Source organism: Chiloscyllium plagiosum, unplaced genomic scaffold (assembly GCF_037043375.1).
Source record: "Chiloscyllium plagiosum isolate Xiang-an unplaced genomic scaffold, Cpla_swu_hap1 HiC_scaffold_38, whole genome shotgun sequence".
Taxonomy (NCBI): domain Eukaryota; kingdom Metazoa; phylum Chordata; class Chondrichthyes; order Orectolobiformes; family Hemiscylliidae; genus Chiloscyllium; species Chiloscyllium plagiosum.
The window spans coordinates 35201778-35228043 of NW_028270176.1; the positions used below are offsets into that span (position 1 = coordinate 35201778).

Genomic DNA, 26266 nt, shown 5'->3' on the forward strand with positions numbered 1-26266 from the left:
ACTTGCCCTATGTTCACTTAAAGCAACTGGTCTGTTACCAGGAGCAGGATCCTGCATGCTCCCCATCTCTAAATGGGAGTAAAAAAATGTTGGAGATTCAATGGGCCTCAGTCCTATATTTCAGGGTGCTTTCTAACTCTGCTGAAACTACACACTGCCTTGTCCATTACCTGCCCAAATGAGCCCTTCCCAATCAGGGAGTCAATCTCATATCGCTCCATCCACTTCTCTCCATTCTTCACAATGTAATCGTAGTTATCATCATCGTAGCCATCATTGTAAATCTTTCTCTCCTTCTTGTTGCTGGAGTCGTCTGGGGGAACGTGCTGGGCGCGACGCTTTTTCTTGGCATAGTACACCTGCAGAATTCCAGAGACTGAGTCAGAGAAGGTGAAGACGAGGGGGGGGGGTGTGGGGAGCTACATCAATCACATTGCACCTTACAGAAACACCGATTAACTAACAGCTACATTTCCCCCATCCCAACATCTGCAAACAACACAAAAAAAAAGCAGATAGCAGGGCAAGCACCGAGAGGGACACAGTTTACTCAGAGATATTCATGGCTTCAGTCACTGGGCAAAAAGGTGGCAAATGGAGAATAACGTGAGAAATAGTGCAGTTGTTCATTTTCAAAGGGAGAACAAAAGAATGGAGTAATATTTAAATGCAGAAAGCTGCGACACAAAGGAACTCGTGTGGACTTGTGGACAAAACACAGAAAGCTGGCACACAGAGGCAGAAGGGAATCAGGAAAGCTAATGGGATGTTGGTCCTTATTCCAAGGGGGTTAAAGTATAACAGTAGGGAAGTCTCACTGCAACTGGACACGGTGCTGTAATACTGAGAGCTGTTCCCGTTGCCTTGTTTAAGGAAAGATGTCATTTCATTGGAGGCAGTTTCAGAGAGAGTTCACGAGGATGATCCCTGGGAATGGGGAGGGATTGGCTGATGAGCAAAGGCTAAATAAGTTGAAGTTTACAAGAAGAAATAATCTCGCAACAAAGAACCTTCCAGCACAGGAACAGGCCCTTCAGCCCCTCCAAGCCTGCGCCGATCCAAATCCTCTATCTAAACCTGTCGGCTATTTTCTAAGGATCTGTATCCCTTTGCTCCCTGCCCATCCATGTATCTGTCTAGGTACATCGTAAACGATGCTATTGTTCCCACCCCAACCACCTCCACTGGCAATGAGTTCCAGGCACCCACCATCCTCTGCGTAAAGAATTTTCCACACATATCTCCCTTAAACCTTTCCCCTCTCACTTTGAACTCATGACTCCTTGTAATTGAGTCCTCCACTCTGGGAAAAGGTTTCTTGTTCTCCGCCCTGTCTACATTTCTCGTGATTTTGTAGACCTCAATCAGGTCCCCCCCTCAACCGCTTTTTTTCTAATGAAAATAATCCTAACCTACTCAACCTCTCCTCAAACCTAGCGCCCTCCATACCAGGGCAACATCCTGGTGAACCTCCTCTGCACCCTCCCCAAAGCATCCACATCCTTTAGGTAATGTGGCGACCAGAACTATACGCAATATTCCAAATGTGGCCAAACCAAAGTCTTACACAACTGTAACATGACCTGCCAACACTTGTACTCAATACCCTGTCCATTGAAGGAAAGCATGCCCAATGCCTTCTTGACCACTTTACTGACCTGCGTTGCCACCTTCAGGGAACAACAGACCTGAACACCCAGATCCCTCTGCACATCAGTTTTCCCCAGGACTTTTCCATTTACTGTATAGTTCGCTCTTGAATTGGATCTTTCAAAACGCATCACCTCGCATTTGTCTGAACTCCATCTGCCATTTCTCTGTCCAACTCTCCAATCTATCTATATTCTGCTGTATTCTCTAACAGTTCCCTTCACTATCTGCTACTCAACCAATCTTAGTGCCATTTGCAAACTTGCTAACGAGGCAACCTACACCTTCCTCCAAATCATTGATGTATATCAGATTCTTAAGAGGTTTGACAGGGTCAATGTTGAGAGGACGTTTCCCCTCACGGGAGAGTCTAGAACCAGTCTCAGAAATGAAGCAGCACCAATTTAAGACCGAGATCAGGAGAAATTTCTTCTTGACAGTATTTGGAACTCTTTGGCACAGAGTGTGCGCTGAGAGTCCTTGTGTATATTCAAAGCTGAGAGATTAGGGGACTCTTGATCAGTTGGGGAATCAAGGGTCATGGGGAAAGGGCAGGAACGTGGAGATGAGGCATGTTAGACCAGCCATGACCCTATTGAATAGTGGAGCCGACTTGAAGGGTCAAACAGCCTGGTCCTGTTCCTTATGGTCTCATGGTCTTCATCCCAAACTACAATCGCACCTTTATTTAACTGCCAACACAATGAGAGGAGCTGAAGGGCCAAGTGCTCACCTCATTAATGTGCTTGTACGTCTTTATCAAATCCACCGAGAGTTTTCTCAGAGGCGCCGTCCCAGGATCACGAAAACTAACTGGAATCCTCCTTTGTAAGATCGTCATGTCCGATAGCATCTGCAAAGACAGACAGCAGAGTTACAGGAATCCAGGGACTGGAAAGTTCTGGTTCCAACCTGCTGACACACTTGAAACAGGTTGGGGTTTTAGATTAGATTAGAATCCCCACAGTGTGGAAACAGGCCCTTTGGCCCAACAAGTTCACACCAACCCTCCGAAGAGCAACCAACCCAGACCCATTCCCCTACATTTACCCCTTCACCTAACACTACGGGCAATTTAGCATGGTCAATTCACCTAACCTGCACATTTTTGGACTGTGGGAGGAAACCGGAGCACCCGGAGGAAACCCACGCAGACACGGGGAGAATGCGCAAACTCCACAGTTGCCCAAGGTGGGAATTGAACCCGGGTCCCTGGCGCTGTGAGGCAGCAGTGCTAATCACTGTGCCACCATGCCGCCCCTTTTTGCCATTTCTCCACCCAACTTTACAACTGATCTACGGTTGGGGGGCGAGGGGGGGGGGGGGGGGAAGATTAGCAGGAAGGAGAAAGCACGTCGGTCTTTATTCAGTTAACTACAATACAAATTGGAATCAGACCTTCTTTTGAAGGGAAAACTTACTTGGCGACAAGAAAAAAGCACATGGACAAAAGGAAATTCATTGAGTAGAGGTCAGGGCAGAGAGGGGGATCAGGGCAACAGGGCCCACAAATGAAAGGCTTCCCTGGGTTAGAATAGGGAAAGGCCAGTCAGTACTGCGGCTCCAAACCAGAATCCAGTAACTGCTGCTGGGAAAGATGTCGACATTGGTGCAGCTCTGGGGCTCAACTAGCAAGCTGGCATTAACTGTCCCGCAAACAGTTTGACATTGTTTGATGAAGAGGGACAGGAAGGCAGCACATGCTTGCAAGGCAGTGTCTGTATTCCCAAGGTGAGCACAGTGAGACAGAGAGAGCGCGCGTGTATGTGCGTGAGAGAATGAAAGGGAGGCAGACAATCAGAGCATATCTGAACTTAGGCAGGAACCATTCTCCGGTCATGTATTTGGAACGTACTCGCTCACTGTGGTTTCCTCTCTGGTGGTCAGAGTTGGGTGCCCGGCCAGCGGTCACTCCCCAGTGATGTCCCTGCCGAACCTGCTGCAGTTCACACATGGGCTGCACGTTGCCAAGAGGCAGGTGGCCATGCTGGTTTGACATGCTGGGTTCAGCGGGGGTGAAGCCAAATGAGGCAGGCAAGCAGTGTTTGGAGGGGGGCTTGCATCCTGAGCTGGTCCCACCTGCAAACAAAACAAAGAAAAGCCAGTCATTCAGACATACGTCTACGTAGAATAATAGAGGAGCTGCATTCCTCTGATGCCTCTTCCCCCTCGGGATGTCATGATGCTTCACAGCAAATGAATGAACTCATTACAGAAAATTCTCTGTAGTAATGAAGGAAATGGTACAGACAATGCAGATACAGCAAGTGGCCAGGACAACCCAGGAGAGCAAATTGAGCTTCTGATTAATGTCTTAATTGAAATGACTGACAGTGTGGCGCTCCCTCAGCACTGACCCTCCGACAGTGCCCACTCCCTCAGCACTGACCCTCCGACAGTGCCCACTCCCTCAGCACTGACCCCCCGACAGTGCCCACTCCCTCAGCACTGACCCTCCGACAGTGCGGCACTCCCTCAGCACTGACCCTCCGACAGTGCGGCACTCCCTCAGCACTGACCCTCCGACAGTGCCCACTCCCTCAGCACTGACCCTCCGACAGTGCCCACTCCCTCAGCACGGACCCTCCGACAGTGCCCACTCCCTCAGCACTGACCCTCCGACAGTGCGGCACTCCCTCAGCACTGACCCTCCGACAGTGCCCACTCCCTCAGCACTGACCCTCCGACAGTGCCCACTCCCTCAGCACTGACCCTCCGACAGTGCGGCACTTCCTCAGCACTGACCCTCCGACAGTGCCCACTCCCTCAGCACTGACCCTCCGACAGTGCGGCACTCCCTCAGCACTGACCCCCCGACAGTGCGGCACTCCCTCAGCACTGACCCTCCCTACAGTGCGGCACTCCCTCAGCACTGACCCCCCGACAGTGCGGCACTCCCTCAGCACTGACCCTCCGACAGTGCGGCACTCCCTCAGCACTGACCCTCCGACAGTGCCCATCCCTCAGCACTGACCCTCCGACAGTGCGGCACTCCCTCAGCACTGACCCTCCGACAGTGCCCACTCCCTCAGCACTGACCCTCCGACAGTGCCCACTCCCTCAGCACTGACCCTCCGACAGTGCCCACTCCCTCAGCACTGACCCTCCGACAGTGCGGCACTTCCTCAGCACTGACCCTCCGACAGTGCCCACTCCCTCAGCACTGACCCTCCGACAGTGCGGCACTCCCTCAGCACTGACCCCCCGACAGTGCGGCACTCCCTCAGCACTGACCCTCCCTACAGTGCGGCACTCCCTCAGCACTGACCCCCCGACAGTGCGGCACTTCCTCAGCACTGACCCTCCGACAGTGCCCACTCCCTCAGCACTGACCCTCCGACAGTGCGGCACTCCCTCAGCACTGACCCCCCGACAGTGCGGCACTCCCTCAGCACTGACCCTCCGACAGTGCGGCACTCCCTCAGCACTGACCCTCCGACAGTGCCCACTCCCTCAGCACTGACCCTCCGACAGTGCCCACTCCCTCAGCACTGACCCTCCGACAGTGCGGCACTTCCTCAGCACTGACCCTCCGACAGTGCCCACTCCCTCAGCACTGACCCTCCGACAGTGCCCACTCCCTCAGCACTGACCCCCCGACAGTGCGGCACTCCCTCAGCACTGACCCTCCCTACAGTGCGGCACTCCCTCAGCACTGACCCCCCGACAGTGCGGCACTTCCTCAGCACTGACCCTCCGACAGTGCCCACTCCCTCAGCACTGACCCCCCGACAGTGCGGCACTCCCTCAGCACTGACCCTCCCTACAGTGCGGCACTCCCTCAGCACTGACCCCCCGACAGTGCGGCACTTCCTCAGCACTGACCCTCCGACAGTGCCCACTCCCTCAGCACTGACCCTCCGACAGTGCGGCACTCCCTCAGCACTGACCCCCCGACAGTGCGGCACTCCCTCAGCACTGACCCTCCCTACAGGGCAGCACGCCCTCAGCACTCACCCTCCGACAGGGCAGCACTCACCCTCCGACAGGGCAGCACTCACCCTCCGACAGGGCAGCACTCACCCTCCGACAGGGCAGCACTCACCCTCCGACAGGGCAGCACTCACCCTCCGACAGGGCAGCACTCACCCTCCGACAGGGCAGCACTCACCCTCCGACAGGGCAGCACTCACCCTCCGACAGAGAAGCACTCTTTTGGCACTGTACCAGGATGTGACACTCCGAATTTGGACTCGGATGTTTGCAGTGAGACATGAACTCCCTGTGAACCTACCAATAAGGGAGTGTGTATGACTCTCAGAGCCCCTATTGACACAGTCATCTTGACATTTCCACTCCTGAAGCTCTCATTAAAATGTTTACACCGCTGATGGTCAATACAGTGACCAAACCCGCCAGATACACTTCCAACAATAGAGGGGACAGATCCTGCAACTAAATTAACTGGGCAGCAATTAATAGCAAGATCCTTATACGATCGAAAAAATCTGACAGGGTTCGGGATGCTGCGGAGGCTGCAGGCTCCACCAGGCTGAGACAATTCCAGGCACTCTGACAGTACACAAGTTGGAATTAGAGCACGTGACAGCAGGGAGGACCTCAAGCAACTGTGTTTTCCCATTAAAATCGACACAGCAACGGTGATTACAGACCAACCCACGATCAGCAGCGACGGAGATTACAGAGCAACCTGCGATCCCCATCAACGGAGATTACAGAGCAACCTGCGATCCCCATCGACGGCGATAACAGATCAACCTGCGATCCCCATCGACGGCGATTACAGAGCAACCTGCGATCCCCATTGATGGCGATTACAGATCAACCTGCGATCCCCATCGACGGCGATTACAAAGCAACCTGCGATCCCCATCGACGGAGATTACAGAGCAACCTGCGATCCCCATCAATGCAGTGACAGTGATTACAGATCAATCTGCGATCCCCAGCGACGGCGATTACACAGCATCCTGCAATCAGCATCGACGCAGCGACGGAGTTAACAGAGCAACCTGCGATCAGCAACGACTCAGCGGCGGCGATTACAGTGCAACCTGCGATCCCCATCGACTCAGCGACGGCAATTACAGAGCAACCTGCGATCACCATCAACACAGCGACGGTGATTACAGATCAACCTGCGATCCCCATCGACTCAGCGACGGCGATTACAGAGCAACCTGCGATCCCCATCGACGGCAATTACAGAGCAATCTGCGATCCCCATTGATGGCGATTACAGAGCAACCTGCGATCCCCATCGACGGCGATAACAGATCAACCTGCGATCACCATCGACGCAGCGACGGCGATTACAGAGCAACCTGCGATCCCCATCGACGGCGATAACAGATCAACCTGCGATCACCATCGACGCAGCGACGGTAATTACAGAGCAACCTGCGATCCCCATCGACGGCGATAACAGATCAACCTGCGATCCCCATCGACGCAGCGACGGCGATTACAGAGCAACCTGCGATCACCATCGACACAGCGACGGCGATAACAGATCAACCTGCGATCCCCATCGACGGCAATTACAGAGCAATCTGCGATCCCCATTGATGGCGATTACAGAGCAACCTGCGATCCCCATCGACACAACGATGGCGATAACAGATCAACTTGCGATCCCCATCGACGGCGATTACAGAGCAACCTGCGATCCCCATCGACGGCGATTACAGATCAACCTGCGATCCCCATCGACGGCGATAACAGATCAACCTGCGATCCCCATCGACGGCGATAACAGATCAACCTGCGATCCCCATCGACGGAGATTACAGATCAACCTGCGATCCCCATTGACGGCGATTACAGATCAACCTGCGATCCCCATCGACGGCGATTACAGATCAACCTGCGATCCCCATCGACAGCGATTACAGAGCAACCTGCGATCCCCATTGATGGCGATAACAGATCAACCTGCGATCCCCATTGACGGCGATTACAGATCAACCTGCGATCCCCATTGACTGCGATTACAGAGCAACCTGCGATCCCCATCGACAGCGATTACAGAGCAACCTGCGATCCCCATCGACAGCGATTACAGAGCAACCTGCGATCCCCATTGATGGCGATTACAGATCAACCTGCGATCCCCATCGACGGCGATTACAGATCAACCTGCGATCCCCATTGATGGCGATTACAGAGCAACCTGCGATCCCCATCGACACAACGATGGCGATAACAGATCAACCTGCGATCCCCATCGACGGCGATTACAGAGCAACCTGCGATCCCCATTGATGGCGATTACAGAGCAACCTGCGATCCCCATCGACGGCGATAACAGAGCAACCTGCGATCCCCATCGACGGCGATAACAGATCAACCTGCGATCCCCATCGACGGCGATAACAGATCAACCTGCGATCCCCATCGACGGCGATTACAGAGCAACCTGCGATCCCCATTGATGGCGATTACAGAGCAACCTGCGATCCCCATCGACGCAGCGACAGCGATTACAGAGCACCCTGCGATCTCCATCAATGCAGTGACAGCGATTACAGAGCAACCTGCGATCCCCATCGACGGCGATTACAGAGCAACCTGCGATCCCCATCAATGCAGTGACAGCGATTACAGAGCAACCTGCGATCCCCATCAATGCAGTGACAGCGATTACAGATCAACCTGCGATCCCCATGGACGGCGATTACAGAGCAACCTGCGAGCCCCATCCACTCAGCGACGGCGATTACAGAGCAACCTGCGAGCCCAATCCACTCAGCGACGGCGGTTACAGAGCAACCTGTGATCAGCATCGACGCAGCGACGGAGTTAACAGAGCAACCTGCGATCAGCAACGACTCAGCGGCAGCGATTACAGGACAACCTGCGATCCCCATCAACGCAGCGACGGAGATTACAGTGCAACCTGCGATCCTCAGCGACAGTGATTACAGGACAACCTGCGATCCCCATCGACGTCGATTACAGAGCAACCTGCGATCTCCATCAATGCAGTGACTGCGATTACAGATCAACCTGCGATCCCCATCGACGGCGATTACAGAGCAACCTGCAATCTCCATCAATGCAGTGACAGCGATTACAGATCAACCTGCGATCCCCATCGACGGCGATTACAGAGCAACCTGCAATCTCCATCAATGCAGTGACAGCGATTACAGATCAACCTGCGATCCCCATCGACGGCGATTACAGAGCAACCTGCGATCTCCATCAATGCAGTGACAGCGATTACAGATCAACCTGCGATCCCCATCGACGGAGATCACAGAGCAACCTGCGATCCCCATCAATGCAGTGACAGCGATTACAGATCAATCTGCGATCCCCAGCGACGGCGATTACACAGCATCCTGCAATCAGCATCGACGCAGCGACGGAGTTAACAGAGCAACCTGCGATCAGCAACGACTCAGCGGCAGCGATTACAGGACAATCTGCGATCCCCAACAACGCAGCGACGGAGATTACAGTGCAACCTGCGATCCCCATCGACGGCAATTACAGAGCAACCTGCGATCACCATCAACACAGCGACGGCGATTACAGAGCAACCTGCGATCCCCATCGACTCAGCGACGGCAATTACAGAGCAACCTGCGATCCCCATCGACGCAGCGACAGCGATTACAGAGCAACCTGCGATCACCATCAACACAGCGACGGCGATTACAGAGCAACCTGCGATCCCCATCGACACAGCGAAGACGATTATAGAGCAACCTGCGATCTCCATCAACGCAGCGATTGCAATTACAGAGCAACCTGCGATCCCTATCAACGCAGCGACGGCGATTGCAGAGCAACCTGCGATCTCCATCAATGCAGTGACAGCGATTACAGAGCAACCTGCGATCCCCATCAACGCAGCGACAGCGATTACAGAGCAACCTGCGATCCCCATCAATGCAGTGACAGCGATTACAGAGCAACCTGCGATCCCCATCAACGCAGCGACAGTGATTACAGAGCAACCTGCGATCCCCATCGACGGCGATTACAGAGCAACCTGCAATCTCCATCAATGCAGTGACAGCGATTACAGATCAACCTGCGATCCCCATCGACGGCGATTACAGAGCAACCTGCAATCTCCATCAATGCAGTGACAGCGATTACAGATCAACCTGCGATCCCCATCGACGGCGATTACAGAGCAACCTGCGATCTCCATCAATGCAGTGACAGCGATTACAGATCAACCTGCGATCCCCATCGACGGAGATCACAGAGCAACCTGCGATCCCCATCAATGCAGTGACAGCGATTACAGATCAATCTGCGATCCCCAGCGACGGCGATTACACAGCATCCTGCAATCAGCATCGACGCAGCGACGGAGTTAACAGAGCAACCTGCGATCAGCAACGACTCAGCGGCAGCGATTACAGGACAATCTGCGATCCCCATCAACGCAGCGACGGAGATTACAGTGCAACCTGCGATCCCCATCGACGGCAATTACAGAGCAACCTGCGATCACCATCAACACAGCGACGGCGATTACAGAGCAACCTGCGATCCCCATCGACTCAGCGACGGCAATTACAGAGCAACCTGCGATCCCCATCGACGCAGCGACAGCGATTACAGAGCAACCTGCGATCACCATCAACACAGCGACGGCGATTACAGAGCAACCTGCGATCCCCATCGACACAGCGAAGACGATTATAGAGCAACCTGCGATCTCCATCAACGCAGCGATTGCAATTACAGAGCAACCTGCGATCCCTATCAACGCAGCGACGGCGATTGCAGAGCAACCTGCGATCTCCATCAATGCAGTGACAGCGATTACAGAGCAACCTGCGATCCCCATCAACGCAGCGACAGCGATTACAGAGCAACCTGCGATCCCCATCAATGCAGTGACAGCGATTACAGAGCAACCTGCGATCCCCATCAACGCAGCGACAGTGATTACAGAGCAACCTGCGATCCCCATCAATGCAGTCACAGTGATTACAGATCAACCTGCGATCCCCATCAATGCAGTGACAGCGATTACAGATCAACCTGCGATCCCCATGGACGGCGATTACAGAGCAACCTGCGATCCCCATCAATGCAGTGACAGCGATTACAGAGCAACCTGCGATCCCCATCAACGCAGCGACAGTGATTACAGAGCAACCTGCGATCCCCATCAATGCAGTCACAGTGATTACAGATCAACCTGCGATCCCCATCAATGCAGTGACAGCGATTACAGATCAACCTGCGATCCCCATGGACGGCGATTACAGAGCAACCTGCGATCCCCATCAATGCAGTGACAGCGATTACAGAGCAACCTGCGATCCCCATCAATGCAGTGACAGCGATTATAGAGCAACCTGCGATCTCCATCAACGCAGCGACGGCGATTACAGAGCAACCTGCGATCCCCATCAACGCAGCGACGGCGATTACAGAGCAACCTGCGATCCCCATGAACGCAGCGACGACGATTACAGAGCAACCTGCGATCCCCATGGACGGCGATTACAGAACAACCTGCGATCAGTATCGACGCAGCGACGACGATTACAGAGCAACCTGCGATCCCCATCAATGGCGATTACAGATCAACCTGCGATCCCCATCGACGACGATTACAGATCAACCTGCGATCCCCATCAATGGCGATTACAGAGCAACCTGCGATCCCCATCAATGCAGTGACAGCGATTATAGAGCAACCTGCGATCTCCATCAACGCAGCGACAGCGATTACAGAGCAACCTGCGATCCCCATCAACGCAGCGACGACGATTACAGAGCAACCTGCGATCCCCATCGACGGCGATTACAAAACAACCTGCGATCAGTATCGACGCAGCGACGACGATTACAGAGCAACCTGCGATCCCCATCAATGGCGAATACAGAGCAACCTGCGATCCCCATCGACTCAGCGACAGTGATTACAGAGCAACCTGCGATAAGCATCAACTCAGTGACGGAGATTACAGAGCAACCTGCGATCCCCATCGACGGAGATTACAGAGCAACCTGCGATCCCCATCGATGCAGCGACGGCAATTACAGAGAAACCTGCGATACCGATCAATGAAGATTACAGTGCAACCTGCAATCCCCATTGATGGTGATTACAGAGCAACCTGTGATCAGCATCGATGGAGATTACAGAGCAAACTGCGATCCCCAATGACACAGCGACGGTGATTACAGAGCAACCTGCGATCCCCATCGACACAGCGACGACGATTACAGAGCAACCTGCGATCCCCATCGACGCAGCGACGGCGATTACAGAGCAACCTGCGATCCCCATTGAGGCAGCGACGACGATTACAGAGCAACCTGCGATCCCCATCGACACAGCGACGACGATTACAGAGCAACCTGTGATCCCCATCGACGCAGCGACGACGATTACAGAGCAACCGGCGATCCCCATCAATGGCGATTACAGAGCAACCTGAGATCCCCATCGACGCAGCGACGACGATTACAGAGCAACCTGCGATCCCCATCGACGGCGATTACAGAGCAGTCTGCGATCCCCATCGACGGCCATTACAGAGCAGTCTGCGATCCCCATCGACACAGCGACGGCCATTACAGAGCAACCTGCGATCCCCATTGACGCAGGGACGGCGATTACAGAGCAACCTGCGGTCAGCATCAACGCAGCGACGGCGTTTACAGAGCAACCTGCGATCCCCATCGACTCAGCGACGGCGATTACAGAGCAACCTGCGATCCCCATCGACGGCGATTACAGAGCAGTCTGCGATCCCCATCGACGGCCATTACAGAGCAGTCTGCGATCCCCATCGACTCAGCGACGGCGATTACAGAGCAACCTGCGATCCCCATCGACTCAGCGACGGCGATTACAGAGCAACCTGCGATCCCCATCGACTCAGCGACGGCGATTACAGAGCAACCTGCGATCCCCATTGACGGCGATTACAGAGCAACCTGCGATCCCCATTGACGGCGATTACAGAGCAACCTGCGATCCCCATTGACGGCGATTACAGAGCAACCTGCAATCCCCATCGACGCTGCAACGGCAATTACAGAGCATCCTGCGATCAGCAGCGACGGCGATTACAGAGCAACCTGCGATCAGCATCGACACCGCGATAGCGATTACAGAGCAACCTGCGATCAGCATCGACACCGCGATAGCGATTACAGAGCAACCTGCGATCAGCATCGACACCGCGATAGCGATTACAGAGCAACCTGCGATCAGCATCGACACCGCGATAGCGATTACAGAGCAACCTGCGATCAGCATCGACACCGCGATAGCGATTACAGAGCAACATGCGATCAGCACTGACACAGTGACAGCGATTACAGAGCAACCTGCAATCAGCAGCGACAGCGATTACAGAGCAACCTGCGATCAGCATCGACACCGCCATAGCGATTACAGAGCAACATGCGATCAGCACTGACACAGTGACAGCGATTATAGAGCAACCTGCGATCAGCAGCAACAGCGATTACAGAGCAACCTGCGATCCCCATTGACGCAGGGACGGCGATTACAGAGCAACCTGCGATCCCCATCGACACAGCGACGGCGTTTACAGAGCAACCTGCGATCCCCATCGACTCAGCGACGGCGATTACAGAGCAACCTGCGATCCCCATTGACGGCGATTACAGAGCAACCTGCGATCCCCATCGACGCTGCGACGGCAATTACAGAGCATCCTGCGATCAGCAGCGACGGCGATTACAGAGCAACCTGCGATCAGCATCGACACCGCGATAGCGATTACAGAGCAACATGCGATCAGCACTGACACAGTGACAGCGATTACAGAGCATCCTGCGATCAGCATCGACACCGCGATAGCGATTACAGAGCAACCTGCGATCAGCACTGACACAGCGACAGCGATTACAGAGCAACCTGCGATCAGCATCGACACCGCGATAGCGATTACAGAGCAACCTGCGATCAGCATCGACACCGCGATAGCGATTACAGAGCAACATGCGATCAGCACTGACACAGTGACAGCGATTACAGAGCAACCTGCAATCAGCAGCGACAGCGATTACAGAGCAACCTGCGATCAGCATCGACACCGCCATAGCGATTACAAAGCAACATGCGATCAGCACTGACACAGTGACAGCGATTACAGAGCAACCTGCGATCAGCAGCAACAGCGATTACAGAGCAACATGCGGTCAGCATCGACACAGTGACGGCGATTACAGAGCAACCTGCGATCCCCATCGACGGCGATTACAGAGCAACCTGCGATCAGCAGCGACGGTAATTACACAGCAACATGCGATCAACATCGAATCAACAAATTTCCTCATTCTGAGGAAGAGTCACCGGACCCGAAACATTAACTCTGATTTCTCTTCACAGATGCTGCCAGACCTGCTGAGCTTTTTCAACAAGTTCTGTTTTTGTTTCTGATTCACAGCATCTGCAGTTCTTTTGGTTAAGATTCTTAGGGGACTTGACAGGGTAGATGTAGAGAAGTTGTTTCCCCTCGTGGAAGAGTCCAGGACCAGAATAAAGAACCTTTTCAGAATACAGAATCACCTATTTAAGACAGAAATTCGGAAGAATATTTTTTCTTTCAGAGGGTAGTGAATCTGTGCAATTCTTTACTGCAAACAGCTGAAGAGCATCATTAAGTATATATATAGGCTGAGTCAGACAGAATTTTAATCAGGAAGGGAATGAAGGATTATGGGGAAAAGGCAGGAGAGTGAAGTTGATGAGTAATAGATTAGTCACAATCTTATTGAATGGCAACATAGGCTCAATTGGCCAAATGAGATACCTTTGCTCCTTCAAACTTATGGAGATGGAGGCGGATGGGGCAGGCTCAGAGTCATGAAGGAATCAGAACATAGCTACAATGGGCTGAATGGACCTCCTGTGCTACATTGTTCCATGATCTTGAGCCTACAATAGTTTCATGGTACACAATGGTACCATTTCCAGCCCTTCCCAGCAAGCACACATCAACAGTGAGCAGGCATGTTCAAAGGTAACTTTCAAATTCAGATCCACACCTTTGTGGTGAAGCACAGATACACAGTTGAGCTTAATGAGCCATGTTTGTAGTGAGACGCCAATGGAGTGAACACATTCTGAACCATTGGTGGAGGTGTTCCATCAGAAACATCAGTGAGCCCCATGTTCCTCTGAACTCTCCCCCTGGCAGATGAAGGGTTTTCTTTCAGTGATCCTAACATTGGTCAGTCTGGTTTCTAGTAGGGAAGAGATGTCACGTGTCCAGCCAACGGAATTTCGTGTCAATGAGAGCAGTCTCACACACATTAGCAACCAGCAGTCGATCAGTCTGGAACGTGTGCTCCTGACATCCCATGCCACCTTTTATTTTGCTGGATGTTTGGTTTGATTGGGTCCTCTCCAAGAAGCCAGTGAAATATCTGGACCAGCTTACCCAGCTTGAGGTGGACGATGACTGACCAGCGGGGCGTGATTGTTTCTCCTACCATAGGCAGCACAAAGCAGCCATTTTGGATGTAGGTTTGCTCGGTGAGCTGAAAAGGTTCACTTCCATGCATTTCGTTACCTTACTAGGTAACATCTTCAGTGGGCCTCATGCGAAGCAATGCTGAAAAATTCCTGCTTTCTATTTATATGTTCGGGTTTAGAGTCACAGAGTCATAAAGGTGTACAGCGTGGAAACAGACCCTTTGGTCCAACCCGTCCATGCCGACCAGATATTCCAACCCAATCTAGTCCCACCTGCCAGCGCCCGGCCCATATCCCTCCAAACCCTTCCTATTCATAAAACCATCCAAATGCCTCTTAAATGTTGCAATTGTACCAGCCTCCACCACTTCCTTCTGGCAGCTCATTTCATACACGTACCATCCTCTGGGTGAAAAAGTTGCCCCTTAGATCTCCTTTATATCCTTCCCCTCTCACCCTAAACCTATGCCCCCTAGTCCTGGACTCCCCCACCCCAGGGAAAAGACTTTGTCTATTTATCCTATCCATGCCCCTCATCATTTTGTAAACCTCTATAAGGTCACCCCTCAGCCTCTGACGCTCCAGGGAAAACAGCCCCAGCCTGTTCAGCTTCTCCCTGTAGCTCAGATCCTCCAACCCTGGCAACATCCTTGTAAATCTTTTCTGAACCCTTTCAAGTTTCACAACATCTTTCCGATAGGACGGAGACCAGAACTGCATGCAATATTCCAACAGTGGCCTAACCAATGTCCTGTACAGCTACAACATGACCTCAATACTCTGACCAATAAAGGAAAGCATACCAAACACCTTCTTCACTATCCTATCTACCTGCAACTCCACTTTCAAGGAGCTATGAACCTGCAGTTTCTTTGGGTTGATGTCATTTCCTGTGGTGAACCTCCTGTTCCTTTTCTCGGAGTGGTAGATGGGGTCTAACTCGATGTGTTTGTTCGTAGAGTTCAGGTTGGAATGCCATGCTTCTAGGAATTCTAGCAGACAAAGCAGGTCCAGAAAGCCTAGCCACTCTCCCCTACATCAAAGACATCTTGGAAATGACTGCCAGATTACTCAGACCCCTTGGCATCATGGTAGCCCACAAACCCACCAACACAATAAAACAGCAGCTAATGAAGTTGAAAGACCCTGTACAGACAATGAGCAAAACTAATGCCATTTACAAAATACCGTGCAAGGACTGTAACAAACACTACATTGGACAAACAGGCAGAAAACTAGCCACCAGGATACATGAACACCAACTAGCCACAAAAAGACACGACCCTCTCTCACTAGTGTCCTCACATACCGATAAGGAAGGACACCACTTCGACTGGGACAACACATCCATCCTAGAACAAGCCAAAGAAAGCCACGCACAAGAATTCCTAGAAGCATGGTATTCCAACCAGAACTCTCCCAACAAACACATCAAGTTAGACCCCATCTACCACCCCCCACCAAGAAAAGGAACAGGAAGTGACATCACCACAGGAAATAACGTCACCACAGGAAATGACATCACAAACCCAAACATATACATAGAAAGCAGTAATTTTTCAGCATTGCTTCACATGAGGCCCACTGAAGATGTTACCTAGTAAGGTAACAAAACATCTGGAAATGAACCTCCAAGCTCAGTGAGCAAACCTACATCCAAAACCTCAACCTGAGCTACAAATCTTCTCAAAACTCACATCCATTCTCACCCTCACCTGAGCTGTAAGTGCCATCTCCCGTGTTGCGTTAATGCTCTGTGAAAGTCTGAATAAACCTTAGAGATGCTGGGCTGCCCGGACTTATGGAGCCCTCTCTTAAACTGCCTGGTCAAGTCCAAGGCATTCTATCTTTAGCACCAGCTTGATTGCAGAAGTTGCATTAAGATCCACCTTCCATACCATGAATTAATTACAACCTCAGCTAGATTAGTGCAAAACGCAAGTCGTAATCACCATTTATACCATCAGGAAATATCTGCCCACCTGGAGTTCATAATAAGCAGCACACCATTTCAAAGACGTGAGGATTGCACACAAGCTGATGTGGAGATTTGGACCGATCAAACTACTGCACCCCTTTCCCAGATCACCCCGTCTGCCCAGTCAGCTTTCTCCTAGTGTGAGAGGGATAGTACTGACTGGCGTTTGTTAACAAGAATCTTAAACTCTCCCCATCCATCTGCCCACTGAGCAGCAAGTCCACAGAGATGTCACCTTCCTGATGTGGTGCTGGAGGGTGAAAGGACAGCATCTGTAGGGGCAGGAGGGAATGAGCAGCCAGTCAAAGTGGAGCAAAGGTGATGGAAGATGAAGGAATGCTCCATGACAGCAGAGAACAGAGCAGTGATGTGTTTGTTAGAAGGTGGAGGAACTCGCAATAACATGGCAAACTCAGGAGACAGTGCAGTCAAAGGTCAGGGCCAGGGACTCTCTAAACCAAAGGGAATATTCTGTGTTTAACTAGTTTTAGAGATCTCAGTAGGGTCTTGGGCTGAAAGGCAGCCATAGACCTGAGAGACATGGAACAAGGGCACGAGGGAGACAGAGTGGGGCAGGACAGAGACGGGTCGGCTGGATGTGGGGGAGTGCAAGATAGGGGTTGCAGGGAGTGACAGAGGTGGACAGACAATGACGGCAGGATGGCAGGGAACAAGGATACGGGTGACAAACCTTTTAGGAATTCCAAAGGTGACAGGCATATGCAGGTGTGAAAAAACTTGGTGGATGCACGAAAGTGAGTGAAACAGAGAAAGGTGGACACAATCCATGGCAGTCAGAGGCAGATAAATAAACACACATTGAGTGTGGCCAAGAAAGAGTGCAGAATTCTGAAGTCAGGGGTAAGAGGCAGGCAGAGACGGACTGAAAGAAACAAGAGTGATGGGAGTGGAACACAGACACTTTGAGGGATGGATGGAGAGGGAAGAGTTACATTCAAAAGCAAACCAGCACTAATTTATATCCTGTACTTAGAGCACTGACAGACATCACATAACGTGGCAAAACAGTTAGAATTTTACAGTTATCAGCTGCAGACTATTTCTGGACAAACCAAACATCATAACCAGTCATCCTTGTGTATGTGTGTCATCCACACACCACCAATTTCCACAGCCCCATTGCTCAGAACCCCTCCATTAGCAAGTGGCATGGAAGATATTTTATAACATTGAGATGTTTACGGAAAGCGGCGTCCTTTCAGTTTCCAGTTTGGACACCAATGCCCAGTGACTCGAGCAGGTTAACAGAGTCCCCATCTCAGCATATTGAACCCGGGAACAGGCAGAGTTCAGCTGTGAGGGAGTGTGCCTAAAGCAGCCATCCAGCTGGTTCAGTGCAGCAGACACACTCCAGGACGCCAAGTTTCCTACAACCAAAGGAGAGCCTTTAAAGAATATACTCATTATTCATAATTACAAAACTCCTAAAGCCCAACTCTCGAATCCCTTCAGATTTATACTAGTGTAGAGCAGCCAACCACCCTGCCTTGCCTTTCCCAAATGTCCATTCATCGAATGTGGCCCTTACCACTCAGTCTGTGGACTCTGGGGTCTGTATGCAGGTTCCAAAAGCAAATTCCTAAGACTTGCCTCCTCCCAAACTCCAGTCACTAACCTCCACACCCCAACAAAAGCAAGATCAGGAGCAGGAGGTTTAGGGGAGGGGATTTGAGAAAGTACTCTGGAAAATTTGAGGAAACATTACTTCACTCATCAGGCGGTATCTGAAACACAGCCTGAAAGAGCAGTAGAGGCAGGAACCACCACAACATTTAAGAAATATTTAGAGTCAAAATCCTGGAATTCCCTCCCTCAGGAACATTGTGGGTCTACCCTACAGCACGTGGAATGCAGTGGTTCAAGAAGGCAGCTCACCCCCGCCTTCTCAAGGGGAGCAACTAGGGACGGGCAATAAATATTGGCCAGCCAGCAACACCCACATCCCACAAACAAATTTTACAAAAAAATTGGAAAAAGATAATTGGAAAGTTCAAGACTGCAGGCCAAGTGCTGGAAAACAAGACTAAAGTGGATAGATCTTTGCTTGATGACCAGCCTGGACATGATGTGCCAAAGGCTTCTTTCTGTGCTGTAAGACTCAAGATTCTCGAGAGCCTCACACAGCACAGGCAAGTAAATGCTGCAACCTGCCCAATATGTGTGGCCTCATGATTTATCTGAAAATGCACATTCACAGTTCAAGTTGTTCTCTGGTTCTCCCTGTACCGTACCCAACGCCTACAAGCACTAAGATTTAATCTGAATAGTCTGCAACTGTCAGACAGCAACAATTTGCTCTTCCAACTAACCCTTACTTCTGCAGAATCCCCTTTGCTCCTCATCCAAACTCAGATTGTGTGCTCCTTTGGCAACTCCTCCCCCGCCACCCCCCCCCCACCACCCAACAAAGTAGTAGAGCATAAGGAAAGGTCAACTTATTTACGTTGCTATTGGTTAGAACAGAACAGTATTTCCTGACCCACTAGTTGAAGACAGGAGTAAGCAGAAGAGGATTAGAAGGACACAACTGGGAAAAGTGAAGAAACGGAGTGGGGAGGAAGAGACAAGAGGAAGGGCAGGCTAGGCAGAGTGTGCGCAAAAGACAAACACAGGAACATGAAAAGAGAGAACACCCGAGAACTCAGGACGATGGAGTTCGAGTAGCCAGTTAGCCCTTCAAACCCTATTCCACTACTCAACAAAAACAACAAAGACGTGAAACAAAGCTGAGAAACTGCACAAAGGAAAAAGTGGAAACATCCGACCCCTTCTCCTGAGAGGGGTAACCCAGACAAAAGAGGAAGAAACTGACTCTCAGCATCAATCCTGAGAATTCTGTGTGTTTCAACAAGGAACAGTTTTCCGGCAGGAACACAAAGTAAAGAAGTGCTTCCACGCTGCACCAGAGAGGGTACCAGGAAGGTGTGATGTACAGGAAAGATCTGATCAGGATATGGGAGTAAAAATGCAGTGTATCTGGCTGCATTCCAGTACAGCACCAACAGTGGACACAACAGCTACACTATATTAACTGATTAGTCAGCTAATGAACGCATCCACCCAAACAGGAAGTGAGGGCCTTATCAGTGTTAATACTGAGACTGTCTGCTGCTTAATGGAAAGCCCATTAACACTGGCACACTGATGGCTTTAAAAAGGTCTTGAGATGGCTGGTTCAGGGCAGTATTCTTTCCGCAAATACTGACCTATATTGATGCAGCAGCTTTGTCAGCACAAGGTGCTGCATTTCTAAATTAAACCTGACCCTAGCCACACATGAATGTATTCAGTCAGAGGCCCAAAAGCCTCATCAAAGAGGCCAATTTTAAGAACCATGATGAGAGAGAAGAGAGGTTTAAGGGAGCTTAAAGACAAGAGATTTCAAAACACAGCAGCCAATGACAGAGTGAAAGAAATCAGGATTGGCATACTCAAGAGACTAGAATTGGAATACAGCGGAGATCCCAGAGGAAGTTACAGAGATAGGAAGGGCGTACAGGCTGGAGGAAGATACAAAGATTGGAAGTGGGGCAAGGGGAATTATGTACAGACTGGAGAAAAATACAGAGATAGGGATAGATATAGGGACTGGAGGAGGTGACAGAGATAGTGAAGGCGATGGAGATGGAAATAGATAACTCTGTAATGGCATTAATTCACAACAGGAAAATCATCGCAGGGTGAATGCAACATCAAGACTGCAAACAAACTAACTTAATCGCAGCTTTGGAGAAGTCTGGAGTCGATAGCTTGGGAAGAAAGATTGTGCTGGGGACCAAAAGCAGTTTTCCTAATATTTAACTGGAAGACATTCTATACACTGAATGTGGGATAAACAGTTTGCTAACGTAGCAAGAGTACAGCAGGGAGTCGAGTGAGCTAGTGCTGAGGTACTGCTACGTCAGAGTACATAAGAAACCTGGCACTGTTTTCAGACAATGGACCGGATGATGTAGGCGAGATATATGAGGGGGCCAAGGATACAGCCTCAATCATTAATTCTTAGGGAGCAGGTGATTTACTGTAAAACTGAAGACTGCCTGCACTCTGCCATCACAACAGCATCATGTATAAAGGCTTCCTGTGACACTGGGCAGCTCAGACCACACTTCATTTGCAGAGGTAGCACTCCTTGTTGTTAACAAGAGAAAAGGAACTGGATGCACAATGCGCTCACCCCATTTGTCAGAATAGCACTCATTGGAGATATCCAGGCCTGTGATGGGCCCTTCACACCATACCCCCATAGGAGCTGCAAAAACTGACACTTACAGGTGAAGTGGACACCATAGTACCATGAAGTGATCGAAAACACACATCACAATCTTCTCACTCAGATCACACCTTCATACTTAGCCAGTAGCGTCTATACAGGGCTACACTCTCAGACATGTCTATCATAGACCCCATAGAAGACCAGCAGTGGAATGGCCTGGGGCAGAGCTTCCTGGCAGGAACAACTCTGTTGGCGCTCCAACTACGTTCTGTTCACCTCTCAAACTTTGGAAAGATAATTCCAGGAAATGACCTCTCAGGGAAACAACCATCCAAAGTTACAGCAACATTTACAACATCACTAAGAATCACAGCTACTGTCAGGCATTATCCATTGCCCAGTACCTGAACAACCAGCAACTCTGGCTGATCTCCCCCCTCTCTCTCTCTCTCTCTCTAACCCAGGGATCACTGGACAGTGATCATGAGCAGGAACCCTGGCTGATTCCTCCTCCCCCCCCCTCCCCCCTCTCTAACCCAGGGATCACTGGACAGTGATCTGGAGCCAGATCCCTGACTGATTTCCCCTCTCTCTCTCTCTCTCTCTCTAACCCAGGGATGACTGGACAGTGTTTAGGACAGGAACTCCCAGCAGAGTTGCACATAGCAGACGAATATAAATATTCTTTGCCCCTGCCATCCATCTGGGAGGACCATGGTCTTTCTACTCCCTCCCACATCTCTCTATTGCCTGTGTCATTCGAACATTGTGTTTGGCTGTCAGCCCTGTACCAGCAGACCTGATCTACAGTGTCACTGATAAATCTTTGTTCTGATGATCTGCTCTGACCGTCAAATTCTCCAATCCTGTGAGGGGCCACATATACCCTCCTTTTTTTTTGTCAATAACCTAGAACAATTTTTGGACGACATTTTCAGATTGTGTCTCTTCTCAGTTTTTAAAATATTTTCTGTTCACTTGCTGATTCTACCTTTGGGTAATAAGTATCTGGCAAGCGGAGAGGGCGGTTAAGTGAACAGAACTCCTAAAGCCCCACCCACCCCACCTCTCCTGGCGAGAAGCATACCCTGACCCCAACGTTAACACACTCTCTCTTACCGCGAGACCAACCCCCTCACTCAGTCCTCTGCCGCAGGCCATAGTGAGAAGTATAGAATCTGCCTGACGGGTCTCACAAACTGGTACCAGACCATCCACTTGTGCCCACTGGTGGGCTACCAGAGAGACATGTTTGTATCAAAACGGTTTCTACACCAACACTGCAAGTGAACGGTGTCCTAAAGCAGTGACATTGTCTGCTCTATGTCTCCTGGGATAAGTGTATGAAGCCATGTTAACTGCGTCACCATTTGATTTATTATTTAAAATGAGATTGTCTAATCATAAAGCACTGTTACAAGATGGAAGCATTAACAGTTCGGATTGCTGAATACCAAATCTCTGGAATTGGATGGCACAGAATCGGCACAGAGACCCATTCACCTGGCAATGCAGCATGCCGCCTGGAGTCTTCGCCCTGACAGCTAGAGACCGGTGCAGTCTCTACCCAGGATGACCAAACCACAAGAATTCAGCAGTGTCCTAGAAGGGCCCCCACTACCCGGCTGTCAGGATGGGCTGAATCATAGCCACAGTGGACTAGATCGAGGAGGCAGCCTTCACTAAAGCACCAGACATATGAGGCCAGGATTGAACGGCTCAGGGAGGCAGTATATTAGTTGCAAACAATCAGCACGCCTCACTCCTTTACCACTTGAACCAGGAAGGAGGATCACAATCAATAATACAAGAAAGGAAGCACTGTCCCCACTGACTCCTCAAGGCAACAGGGTGGGAAACATCAATGCAGTTTGCAAGCTGGAGAAATGGAAGGACAGTGATTCACTGCTGGTTAGACAAGTAACATGGGAACTATTTATTCCAGGACCCACACTGCTCAACAGTACTCAGACAATACAACAGTTAACCCTCGAGTTAAATCTCCAAATCATAAATCCATCTCCTAACACAGTACTGGGACTCACTATGATAGACCTGTATCTGTTAAGACAGCCCCTCAGCCGGATGAACATCTGCAAGCCCTTTCTACACAGGCCGAGTTGGAAAGACCAGTACTTCCAATGGAGAGTCGTGGACACAGTCACACACCCAGTATGGAAACACTGGTGACATTCCTGAATAAACACCACCCCCCCACACTTCCCCAAGCCCCCAGCACAGGCAGAGCATACTAACTTCGAGAGGCCTTCTTGCTGCAGTGGGTGGCAGGCAGGTAACAAATGGGATCCTGCTTAATCCATTCTGACTGTAGGGCAGCCAGCATGCTGGGGGGAGACTGTTCAACTTCACTGGCGGAGGTGATCACCATTGGAACTAGCTTGGCACAGTAGGGACAGCTGCAGAAAACACAATGTGGGCCTGTTAGGCTTCACAAATCAGCGACAACCAAAAAGGGAGCAAGACCGAAAGAACAATCCTGCACGATGGAGTGAGCACTGAATGGAGGTGCCTTCGACCAGACTGGGAGATTCAGCCAAGTATGGAACTACAGAAACATTGGACAGCAACTCCCACAGCAGAAACTTCAAATGATGAGCGAGCTGGTGAGAGCAGTGACCAGGATCTGGATGTTGAACAGCCACAGTGGGTGGAAGCTGAGAGCAGCAAGTGGCCAGACAGATGCTGCAGGTAAATAAATACTCAAGTCGATATAATCCCTTCAATATTTGTCCATGGGAAGTTATCACATTGTAATGTACATCCAATGTTCCCCCAAGAATCACAAAAAGATTGAAAATTTCCACTAAAATGAAACGGAAGGAGTCCAAAGGCTGCTCAGCTGCTTCAGGTTTGAAAAGGATCTGTAGGTTCAAAGTCAGACAAAGTTGCTGAAATGACCTTGTAGGAGGCGAGGTGAACAGTTCTTATCCAATATCTTGTATGCCCACAGGGGTCAGGTTCCTGTCTCTAACTTTGACAAGCAATGTGAAAAGTGGGCTGCTTGCTGCTAATTCTCGGGTCCTCCTTTTGCTCCGATGTTGGGCAGTAGAGGGGTTTTGTATGTGGTGTGTGTGTGAACTAGACAAGAGGCACGAGTTTAAATGTCCTCTCTTCGGCTAATATATCCCAGAAACGACACGCTCACGTCAGAGGCCAGCTTCTTTTTCTACCTGCGCTGCCACAGCCCCCTTACTATCAGGGCGAACCTCTGCACCCACCGAAATAAAACAATTTAACACAAGGCCCCCCTCCTCCAGTTCAGGGGCCGAGTGACTTTCTCTGGGCCTGTCCTCGCACACACACGGCTTGTCAAGGTAGGAAGCACCAGGAGATGGGTTCCCAGTTGCTTCGGAGAAGGTAGGGGCCCCCGTTTGTCACAGCAAAGCTTTCTACACCTCCGTTTGCTATTGTAGACTTGTCTCGGTGCAATTCAGCTGGTGTCGATCTCTCGGGAAGGGAGGGTAAGGAGGACGCGGACGCTCCAGTGAAACCTCCACCGTCTCCGAGCTGAAAACCCAACCTGATGACAGGTTGCCCAAGTTGCTCACGGGTGGGGTGGAGAAAGTTCCCAGTCAGTCAGCGGCTCAAGGAGTAAGTGGCGGTCACCCCCGGAGCAGTAGCAAGGAAACACACACACACAGACAGAAAGATACAGGGAGAGACAGCTTGCACTAGTCCGGAACCCAGAGAAGGGTGGGTGGGAAAGAGCCGGGATTAAAAGAAAAAGTTCCTCTTCTTTCTCCCCCGACGCCCGTTCTGCACAGGAGCGTGTTCAAACAGTTGGTGGGGTTTAAAGGCTATCAGTTGTCTTGGCTGTTAGGTCGCAGGAGCTGCTGCTTCCATTGTATTCCTGCTCCGGGCTGCTTACTGGTATCCATTTCCATTCCATCTCCCTGCATTGCTTCGGTTCTATCCAGGGAAGGGAGGGGAACGGTGCGACTTTCTTCAAACTTGCTTGCTTATTATAAAAAAGAATCTCCAGCTGGATGGGGACACTCCCTTTGGGTCTCCGTTCTCTCTCTCTGTCCTCAACGTCTCTTGCAGCCCCGGCACAGCCTGCGGGTGGATGGGAGGGTGCGGGTAAACTTCTTTTAATCCGTATGGGAAGGAGTTCCCTCTGGCTGCCGGGTAAAATACACTCAATTATTCATGGCTGCAATTTCCTTCTTCTCTATCTGTCTGCCTCCCGGTTGAAGCTTCGTTACACTAACCCGCCGGTCTTTGTTTCTTGTTTTAATTAATGTTTTAATCCAGTAAGTGGGATGAGGCGCAAACAGACAACAGCAGCTGTGGAGGGGAGCTGGCTGGAAGAAATCAGTTCGAGTCCACACCCAGGCAGGAAGCCGAGGCTCGACTGAACCTGGAGCAAGGGGGAGGGAGGGTTACAACACACACACACACACACACAAAAACAGGAGCTGGGCAGCAAACGCAAGCCTCCCTGGCTGCTTTCCACACATTGCAATCACAGCACTGCAGCAAACTGGAGTGTGTGCAAGTCCACAGGGGGAGGCTGAAAGGGTCCTGCCTTGCCTCCTATCCTTGTAGGCTGCCTGAACCTCCCCAGGCTCGCTCGCTCGCCCTCTCGCTCTCCCCTGTCCTAGGCTGGCGTGGCATGGTCCAGATCCCTGTGTCCACACCAGCTCCATTTATAGTCAGGAGACAGCAGTAAATTTAGCAGCAGCCAGGAGGCTCGCCCCCGCCTTGGCCTCAGTCTCAGCGCGCTCCCAGCACCACAATCAACACCTCTCTCTGTCTCCGTCCAACATACTTCCCCGAGCTCCTCCATTGCACCCTCTTGTTCTTGTGTGTATGCGTGAGGAGAAACAACATGGATAAAAGGATCAAATATGAACTGTCGTTTACTTCTTCCCCCTTCCCCCAGCCCGAAATGAACAGATTGCAGCCAGGACTGGCTGCACTCGGGCCAACAGGACCCACACCAACACTAATCCAGTAGGGAACACCTCTGTCCAGG

At 51.1% G+C, this 26266-nt stretch overlaps 1 protein-coding gene across 2 annotated transcripts in view; it reads right to left on the bottom strand.

Annotated features, from left to right (window-relative positions):
* The window catches only part of dyrk1b (dual-specificity tyrosine-(Y)-phosphorylation regulated kinase 1B), a 139311-nt gene that overhangs the window by 55666 nt on the left and 57379 nt on the right, over window positions 1-26266 (bottom strand). The window contains exons 1-4 of one of the 2 annotated variants that reach the window (XM_087980760.1): window positions 23524-25906; window positions 3506-3729; window positions 2384-2503; window positions 171-359 (exon numbers count right to left, since the gene is read on the bottom strand). In XM_087980760.1, coding sequence (XP_087836886.1) covers window positions 171-359; window positions 2384-2503; window positions 3506-3729; window positions 23524-23656 — 666 coding nt within the window. In that variant the 5' untranslated portion in view covers window positions 23657-25906. Of the gene's footprint in view, window positions 1-170; window positions 360-2383; window positions 2504-3505; window positions 3730-23523; window positions 25907-26266 lie in introns of those variants that run through there. The other variant, XM_087980761.1, reaches the window with a different exon arrangement.